General features: G+C 58.3%; 1 protein-coding gene across 1 annotated transcript in view; it reads left to right on the top strand.

Annotated features, from left to right (window-relative positions):
* Positions 1–8,648, top strand: part of LOC104539746 (mucin-4-like) — a gene marked incomplete at its 3' end in the record, with an annotated part of 13,433 nt that extends 4,785 nt beyond the window's left edge. Inside the window, exons 3-25 of the mRNA XM_010183347.1 lie at positions 710–849; positions 1,047–1,211; positions 1,293–1,448; positions 1,610–1,740; positions 1,951–2,039; positions 2,319–2,495; positions 2,596–2,739; positions 2,838–2,957; positions 3,146–3,348; positions 4,011–4,089; positions 4,300–4,470; positions 4,664–4,765; positions 4,961–5,197; positions 5,464–5,598; positions 5,696–5,874; positions 5,977–6,136; positions 6,220–6,318; positions 6,874–7,056; positions 7,136–7,209; positions 7,462–7,526; positions 7,820–8,019; positions 8,220–8,388; positions 8,475–8,648. Coding sequence (XP_010181649.1) covers positions 710–849; positions 1,047–1,211; positions 1,293–1,448; positions 1,610–1,740; positions 1,951–2,039; positions 2,319–2,495; positions 2,596–2,739; positions 2,838–2,957; positions 3,146–3,348; positions 4,011–4,089; positions 4,300–4,470; positions 4,664–4,765; positions 4,961–5,197; positions 5,464–5,598; positions 5,696–5,874; positions 5,977–6,136; positions 6,220–6,318; positions 6,874–7,056; positions 7,136–7,209; positions 7,462–7,526; positions 7,820–8,019; positions 8,220–8,388; positions 8,475–8,648 — 3,352 coding nt within the window. The remainder of the gene's footprint in view (positions 1–709; positions 850–1,046; positions 1,212–1,292; positions 1,449–1,609; positions 1,741–1,950; positions 2,040–2,318; positions 2,496–2,595; positions 2,740–2,837; positions 2,958–3,145; positions 3,349–4,010; positions 4,090–4,299; positions 4,471–4,663; positions 4,766–4,960; positions 5,198–5,463; positions 5,599–5,695; positions 5,875–5,976; positions 6,137–6,219; positions 6,319–6,873; positions 7,057–7,135; positions 7,210–7,461; positions 7,527–7,819; positions 8,020–8,219; positions 8,389–8,474) is intronic.
* Positions 8,649–8,856: the final 208 nt, after the last annotated feature.

The raw sequence follows: 8,856 nt of genomic DNA, 5'->3' as shown, positions 1-8,856 counted from the left end.
AGTCAGCGCCACAGGGAGTAATGCAACAATCACTGCTGAGAGCACCACAGCCATCACTGCAGGCAACACCACAGCCATCACCACAGGGAGTAATGCAACCAAGGTCATAGGGAGCACCACAGCCATTGCTGCAGGGAGGACCACAGTCATCGCCACAGGGAGTAATGCAACAATCACTGCTGAGAGCACCACAGCCATCACTGCAGGCAACACCACAGCCATCACCACAGGGAGTAATGCAACAATCACTACTGAGAGCACCACAGCCATTGCTGCAGGGAGCACCATAGCCACCACTGCAAGGAACACCACGTCCATTGCCACAGGGATCATCGCGGCCTTAGGAAGCACCACGGCCACCACTGCAGGTAGCCCCGTGGCTGTTGCACCCGCAGCCCCAGTGAGCCCAGCCCAGGAGATGGGAGGTCTCTCAGCCCCAGGCACTGTGTCACCAGGGAGGCCACCAGCAACCGTGAGCCCTGCCACCCCCCTGGCTCCTGCCTTTGGGACACAGAGAGCCACAGCACCAAGGACATCTGCCCACACCACCACTGGCCACAGAAATCCTGCCCCTGAGCCCCGACCCACCCATGGGCCTATCAGTAAGTAGATATTCTTCTTCCCAAAGCAAAGAGCAGGAAGGACACAGACATTAATGGTTTTTCATGAATTACTTGATTTTCATTAATTAATCTCTTGTCCGCATCAGTGCCAGCAGCCTCACTCTATCCTTTCGGCGCAGACAGAGGGGACCAAGAGTGTGTCCAGAGGACGGTGGACTTCAACTCCCCCCTGTTCAAGCCAGAGATCGGGTTCCCCTTTGGGAAATCACTGCGGGATGCTCTCTACGTGAGTTCCCCCCTCGCCAAGCACGTAAGGTAGAAAAGCACTCATTGAAATGAAGCAGAAACTGAATTTCATCCCAATGTTAATTTTATTTTGCAGTTTAAAATTGCAGGTTTCTGCTTGCCCAAGGAGGCTAAAAGCCACATGGGCCAGGCAGGAGCTGCCTGGAGCATTGGCAAATAACGAGTTATTTTGGTCAGTTTACAGATAACGGACAGATCATTTTCCCACCCACGGACAACTACATCCCCTCCAACCCCAACCCACCTCCCTGGGGCTTCAGCGGCCAGGAGCATTTGCCGATGGTGGCTGCCTTTTGGGACGATGCGGATTTCTCCCAGGGTGTCGGCACCACCTGGTACCAGGTTGGAGCCACCAAAGATGTTCTTCAGGGAGAACCCAGCTCCCAGTTCACCCATTGAACCCTCTCTCTTGTCAACCGGCAGGAGTACTCCACGCTCAGCTCTACCCAAGACCCCCTTGTCCATGATGTGGAAACAAAGATCAAGAAATACCTGAAAACCCCCTACGTAGCAAAATGGACCTTGAAGGTGACATGGGAGAAGGCTCCAGCGTACCCGTCCCGGCGGGATGACACTCAGGTGAGCAGCAGGTGACGGCCACCAGCAATGGCAGGGGCAAGACTGCTGGTATCCTGATGCTTGATGTGGGCGTTTTGGGTCTCACCACCTCAGTTTGTGCCATGGGGAGAGCAGGGAAGGTTTTGGGAGTGCTAAAGTGAAGGTGCTTTGGTTTCCTCCAGACGAGCACCTACCAGGTGGTCCTCACCACTGATGGGAGCCGCTCCTTCGCCCTGCTGCTCTACCAGGATGGTGGGATGCGGTGGGACTACGCTGGCCTGGCGGCAGACAATGTCCTCATCGGCTTCTCCAGGTGCTGTGCACGTGTGGCTGCATTTTGGAACTATGTTGGGACCATCAGCGATGTTGTCCCCAGAGAGCCCAGCTTCCACCCCCAGAGCAACCCTGTCTTGTTTAAACCCTTCCTCCTGCAAACCGCAGCAGCTCCTGCCCCAGCTCCTCCATGGGGAGCGGAAGAGGGTTGCAGCAGGAGGGTGACCACAAGCCTTCTCTCTCCACACAGCGGTGATGGCTACGCCCAAAATAACGAGCTGACTCAAAAGCCCCCGGCTGTCAAGTACCGACCTGACCAGCACAGCAGCACTGGCATTGGTACGGCCCCAGGGGAGCCCTCAGGGTGGATGGGGATGGAGGGAGCTGTGGGAGCTCTGCCCTGGGAGCGTGTCCCCATCACATATCCCTGCAAGGCCACCAGGCCAAGGCTGGCCACCAAGAGCAGCAGAGCACTGGTGTCCCATATCCTGCTGTGGCTTCCCACGGCCATGCCGGCTCTAGAGGGAGCCTGAAGACCTCGTGTGGGGTCAATTGCTGGGGTGGTTGTCCCATGGGAGACCCCGGCCCAGCTGTGCTGTTCTCCGGTTGCTCCCCCAGACGTGCGTGGGCTGTGGATATACAGGCTGGACACACTCTCGCGGGTGAACTACAGGCTGCGCTGCCTGGCATGGCTGGACACGGAGCCAGCACCGACCACCTGGAATGGCCACTTGCCACCATGCCCCTGCTCCCAGCCCCAGGCAGAGCTGGACCCTCAATACCGCCGAAGCAGAGGTACCAAGCATGGCCCCCAAGGCCAACCACGCAGTTGGGGGACAGCAGGGAGTCCCCTCCTGCTCTGGGGGTGGCCGTTATCCCTCACCCAACATTTCAGGTCCAGCAGATGCCTCCATGAGCATGCTGCGCACTGCATTCCCCAGCCCGGCTGGAGCTGGGGTGCGGTGTCTGTACCAGGACGGGAGTTTGCTGGAAGGCTGGCAGGAGAGAGCATGGAGCCCCCCTATCCGCCCCGCTGCCGGTAAGTGGGCACAGGGTGCCCTGTCACCCTAAAACACCCTGAGCAACTCTGCAGGCACACTGGGGGTCCCCACACCTCCCAGTTGCTTTTCTCTGCAGATGGGGAACTGGAGGCATTTGACTGGTGCTGCCGACACGTGGGGAAGCCCCTGTTCTGCGACAGATTTGCTGAGAAGAGACCGAGGGTTGGCTGCGAGGGATATGTGCCACCCACCCCCGGTGAGTCCCTGGGGTACCAAGTGGGTGTCACATGTGTATGGGGACCCCACACAAGAGCCACAGCTTTGCAGCCTCCCAGAGGAGACTGGCAAGTCCAGCTCAGCACTGGGAGCTGCTCTCCTCCATACAACACCAGCATTTGCTTTTCTTCCTCTTGCCAAAATGGCTCCATCTCCTTTGGACCCCAGCCAGTGCTTTTGGGGACCCCCACATCACCACCCTGGATGGACTCACCTACACCTTCAATGGGCTTGGAGACTTTGTCCTGCTGCAGGCCAGTAATGCCCAGACCAGCTTCATGCTGCAGGGGCGCACAGCCCAGACTGGCACAGCCCAGGCCACCAACTTTGTGGCCTTCGCTGCCCAGTACATCTCCACAACCACCACCACAGTGAGTAGGAGCAGCCTGGGTATGAGCTTCTAATGGGAGAGACCTCTCTGACAGGTTGGGCATTGCCTCTGCATCACCTACGAGTGGCCAGGACCTGAGGAGCATCACTTCTCCTCTTCCTGCCACCTCCCATGACCCCAACAATGTGCTAATTGTGGTGGGTTCGACTAAAACTAACAAGACACAGCCCTACCACCTCTTGCAAGGTGGACAGCAAGAGCCTGGAGCTCTGCAGGAGCGTGGTCTGCTCCAACATCTTTGTTGCATAACCTTCATCCTGACCACACATCTCCTCTGGACATGTTGGCACGAGCGTGTATTCTTCCTTGCTTTGCAGAATTGCTCCCCACACCCGTTTGAGTAACCAAAATCTCCTGGTGTCACCAGAAGCAGCCATTGAGGAAGGGGCTCTGAGCCTGGAGCCCACCGACACAGCTTGCCAAGCTGTCAGCCAAGCAGTGGTGGTGGCCTGTGCATGCCCTATGCCAGCGGTGACAGGGGACAGCTTGCTGTCCTCTTCTGGGCAACCATCAGAGCTGCTTTATTGTGTGTTTGCTGGGGTGAAGAGGAGGAAGGGGTTTAGCTTGAGTGTCCCCAGAATGGGAGGACAGCAGGAAGGGACGAGCAGAGAGGCTGACTGGGACATCCACCCTGATTTGCAGGTTGAGTGGACCTTGGGGAGCAAGGGTGACATCCAAGTCCTTCTGAACAATGAAACTGTCCAGTTTTCCTATTCCCAAGGTGAGCAGGATGTGCTGTTAAATGTTTTTGGGGTGATGCGGGGTGTCCCCATCCCATAGGGACCAGCCCTGCCCAGCATGAGGTCAGCCATCCTGAGGTCTGTCAAATATTTTCCCCCTGCACCATGTCTCTGACTCCCCAAATTCAGGGGCATCATTTCAGACTCCAGCCTTGCATGGGCTCTCCCTCTGTGCTCTCCTTCTCCTGCAGACATGGGTGCCGAGGTGTACTACAGCCCCAGTGTCCTGCTGGTCAACACCTCCTCCGTCACAGCAGTCTTCGACGGAGCCATTGCCATCTCCATCTCAGCCACCTCCAGGATTCTCAGCGTGGTCTGCAGCCTGCCCCCGTGGTACAGCAACAGCACCAAGGGACTCCTGGGTGAGGACTTGTGCACCACCATTGAACAGCCTGGGTGCAATGTCCCCTTCCTACCTTAAAACAGGCTGGAAAATGCTAGGGAAAGGGCTTGTGTGGGCATGGACCCCTGAGTCTAAACAAAACACTGGCCAGCACCAGAGAGGAGGTCAACCCCAGCATGGGGGACTCCAGGCCTCTAGTGATGCTCCACCAGGTGTGTGGGACCACGACCCTGCAGATGACTTCCAGATGCCGAACGGTACCAGCATCCCCGTGAACAGCAGCGAGGAGGAGATCTACAGCTACGGGATGACCTGTAAGTCCAGGCTTGGGATCCACCTTGATGATCCTCCCCAGGCCATGCTTTGGCTGGACACATTTAGACACTTGCCTGAGTAAAAGGGATTCCAGGGAAGCCCTTTGGTCTCCTCACTGCTCCATGGAAATAAGTCCTTAAAGATAACAGACCTTAGAAACTCAAGACCTGTACCCATGATTTGCTCTCTTGCAGGGGCTGTTGGAGAGCACAGCCTGTTTGCTCAGCCACTGGACTCGCTGGTAATGAACTTCACACCCATCTTCTTGTCTGGGCTCCGGCAGGAGAACGAAAGCCAGTACCAGCTGGCGGCTTCGCGGTGCCACGGCAGCAAGGAGTGCATCTATGATGCACTGAGCACTGGGGACGTGGCGCTGGGCCTGGCCACTCAGAGCCTGGCGGCCGACTTCCAGCAGAAGAAGACAATGCTCAGTAAGTAGAGCAGGTCCTCACCTCCCAAAGCTCTCCTGCTCCGTGTGAAGCAAGGGGACAATTCACCAAGGTCTCTGAGTTGCATGGCCTGGCTGGTCTCCAAGCCTACGAGGTGCCACCATGCTGTGAAACACAAGGGCCTTGTCAGTGTGTGGTCATGGCAGCATCTGCCTGGGGTCCCATCCTCACCAGAAGGTACTCAGAGCCAAGGGTTGCCAAAGCAATGTCACAACCAACCAGCAATGGCTGGGCTGCTCTTTCCTCAGATGCCTTCCCTCCTGTCATCACCGGTGACCCATCGCTCACAGCCTTCAGGACAGACAGGGTCAGCAGGCAGTACCGTGCCGAGGGAGCAGGCGCACGCTTCATCCCCCACTTCTCCCCAGAGCTCAACATATCAGGTAGGGGACATGGGACAGTTGGGATGGGATGGGGGGGATGCTGCCCACCCGGCCTCTGTCTTCTGCTACCTCCTTAACTCCCACCTCTCCTCGACAGAGAATGGCACCCTGACGTGGGAGCCCCATGGGACAGCCCCACTCACCGTCAGCCTGGAGGCTGTGGGGTCCAACAACCTCTCTGCCCTTCTCCAGCTCCGCTTCACCCTTTGCAGCTGCAGCAGGAGCCAGGAGTGTGACTACAATGACACCAACACCCTTGAGGGGTCCTCCCTGCAGGTACGGTGCTGGTAAAGCTTCACCAGTGTCACACCATGCCAGCCATTCTGCCCACCCATCCACCTCATGTCCCCTAAGCTGCTGTCACCGTCCCCTTCCCAGCTGGCAGCCTGCAGGTGCGAGGGAGGCTACTCAGGACCCTTCTGCCAGGACCCACTGGACCCCTGTGCCCAGGGATGCTTCCCTGGTGTGGGCTGCGACTCGCGTGCTGGATGCGGCCCCTGCCCAGTCGGTCTGACCGGTGACGGCCGGCACTGCTCAGGTGAGGTCATTCGCCATGGTGAGCGCTCATGGGACCCCCGGCAGAGGTATTTCTCATGGTGCCACGTTACATTGTCTCGGCAGATATCGATGAGTGTGCACAGGGGACAGTGTGTCCAGGGAACACCACCTGCACCAACACGGTGGGCAGCTACACCTGCTCCTGCTCAAGCAGTGAGGAGGGTGAGTACGGGCACCCTGGCAGGTCCTCGTCCCCGTCACCCCCCGTGGGACCCAAACTGGCCAGAGAGAAGAGGAGGGGAAGCTCTGTCCCCAGTCCCTTCCTGTCCCCAATAGAAGGGACTGGAGTCCAGCTGCCCCTTGTGTCCCCAAGGCTGCAGATCTCATTAATCCACTGGGAAGGGAAACTTTTCCCATGCAATTCCTCTCTTTGAGAAAAAAAAAAATAATAAAAAAATCTCATCCCATCAAAGTTCAAATGCACACACAGAGGTCGAGGGGCTAAAATCAAATCCTGTTTGCAGATGGCTGTGGTGAGGTTGGGGAGATGGGTTATTTTCCTATTCTGGTGCAGCAGGCTGGGATTTCACAAGGGGCAAAAGGCTCCAGGTGGGAGGAGGGGATGCAGAGCTTTTCCTTCAGGATCTAAAATTATACTAAAAGTCCTAATGGATAAAAAAAAGCCTCCAAAACTTGTAAGAAAGGCATTGGAAGAGTGCACTGGGGCTCCACAGCCAGGCCTGTGCCCCACCCTGAGCTGGGCTCCCCGTTCCGCAGGCGAGGGGCCAGGCTGTGGCTCACCCTGTGGCTCCCACTCCTGCCCCGAGGGCTACTGCAGCAACGGGGGACACTGCCACCTGCACCCCATCACCTGTGCCCCCACCTGCGCCTGCCCTCCAGCTTTCACCGACCGGCGCTGCCTGGTGGCGGGGGGTGATTTTCGGCCACTGCCCAGCACAGGTGGGTGCCTGTGGCCCATGGAGGGGCTGAACCCCAACTCTGGGATGCCAGAGCCACTGCTGCATCTCTCCCCAAACAGATCTCCCCCAGAGAAGCATCCGGCTGCGGGTCAGGACACTCCGAAATGCCACAGCTGTGGAAGTCAATGGCACCGTAAGCTGGACTTTGTGGGGGGATGCACCCCTTCCTGCAGGATCCTGGGGAATCCATTGGATCTGCAGGGCTGGAGGGAGGCAGTGTGTGATGCTGGGGGTGGCCGTGGCCATGTGCCATGTCCCCACTGTGTGAAGGAAAGGCCAGAGCATCTTTTGGGGCTCGGCCACGGTGCCCGCATCTCCCTTCAGCCTCTCCCTGCACCGGTGCCTTTCTGCCCTCCTCTAACGCCTCTCACTTTCCCCACCACAGGTCTCAGCCATCCTGGGGTCTCTGGAGGTAAAGGCTTTCCAGAGCAACACCAACATCACCCAGATGTGAGTAGGCTGTGGGGTGGCCCCATGCCCACCCATGGGGAGACAGTGGGGCAGAGCTGGCCCATGGGGCCGCAGGGTCTGCAATGGAAAGGGTATTTTACCTGAAAGCCAGGGTCTGTTTTTCTAGCTGTGACACCGATAAACCCATGGGGACACAGGACCCTCACAACACCTTCCAGCAATGATGCCTGTGTGCCTCCTCCCTTATTTATGCCCCTCCAAATGGGGAAACTGAGGCATGGTGAGGCTCAGCCACTCTGTGATGCAGCAGCATCCTTGTCTTTTTCCCGCAGGACAGACAGTGATGGCTTCACCTTCGCCGTGGTGTCTGAGTTCGCCTATGACAGCCGTGGAACCGTCATCCGGTTCCTGAACAAGGAGTTGCTGGGGGCCATCACCGATGCCTTCAATGGGCAGCGGAGGCGGCGGGAGGTGGGCGCACACCCCCTCTTCCAGCACCTGCACCGGGACAACATCACCGATCTGGTGAAGTGTGAGTCGCTCCCAACACCAAGCTGGGGAGCCCGAGGGGAGCACGCCGCTCTCCCCCGTGTCCCCATCACCCTGCATACCTTGGGGTTTGGGTAATGCCTGCAAGGGAAGTGGGAGGTGGCAGTCCCCCCCAGGCACATCCAGCTGAGGAAGCACCAAGAGGTGGTGCTGCATGGCCAAACTCGTGCCATTCCTCACCAGTGACCGTGGCTGACCTGAGACGCTATTTCCCCTGCGATCTGTATGGCTACAAAGGCTACCAGCTCCACTACGTGGCGACTGTCGGCTTCGTCTGCATCTCCCCTTGCAAGGCAGGCTACTGCCAGCACAGCGGCCAATGCCAGCACCTGCCTGAGGGACCCACATGCAGGTAGCAGTGGCGCCGGGGATGGACGAGGCCACTCGGCACGGCCACTTCTCCCCACGGCATCACCACTCCCCCCTCCCTTTCCACAGCTGCCTCCCCTTCTCCATCTTCTCCCCATCTGGCCCACGGTGCGAGCAGCTGGCCATCAGCCTCGCCGCCTTCCTTGGCATCTTGCTGGGATCCCTGGCCCTGCTCTGCCTCCTGCTCGCCATCGCCTGCCTGGCCTTGCATCTCTGCCGCCAGCACCGCCGCCGGCACCGGGGGTAAGATGTGGGATGAAGCCACAAGTGCTAGGTGTTTGGCAGAGGTTGGGTTTCAGGAAAAGCCTGAAAAACTGGTGGAAAATCCATCTCTGGGATGTCCACTGGAGGTGCGGCCCATCTGGCCCAGGCAGAGGTTGCCTACCTTAGGGAAAGGGCTGTGTTGGGTGATATTTTAGCGTCTTCCAGCCCCTTTCCCAGTCATCTGCTG

Source organism: Mesitornis unicolor, unplaced genomic scaffold (genome assembly GCF_000695765.1).
Source record: "Mesitornis unicolor isolate BGI_N332 unplaced genomic scaffold, ASM69576v1 scaffold25664, whole genome shotgun sequence".
Taxonomy (NCBI): Eukaryota; Metazoa; Chordata; class Aves; order Mesitornithiformes; family Mesitornithidae; genus Mesitornis; species Mesitornis unicolor.
Note: the sequence above shows the minus strand (reverse complement) of the source record. Positions and strands in the feature narration are given on the sequence as shown.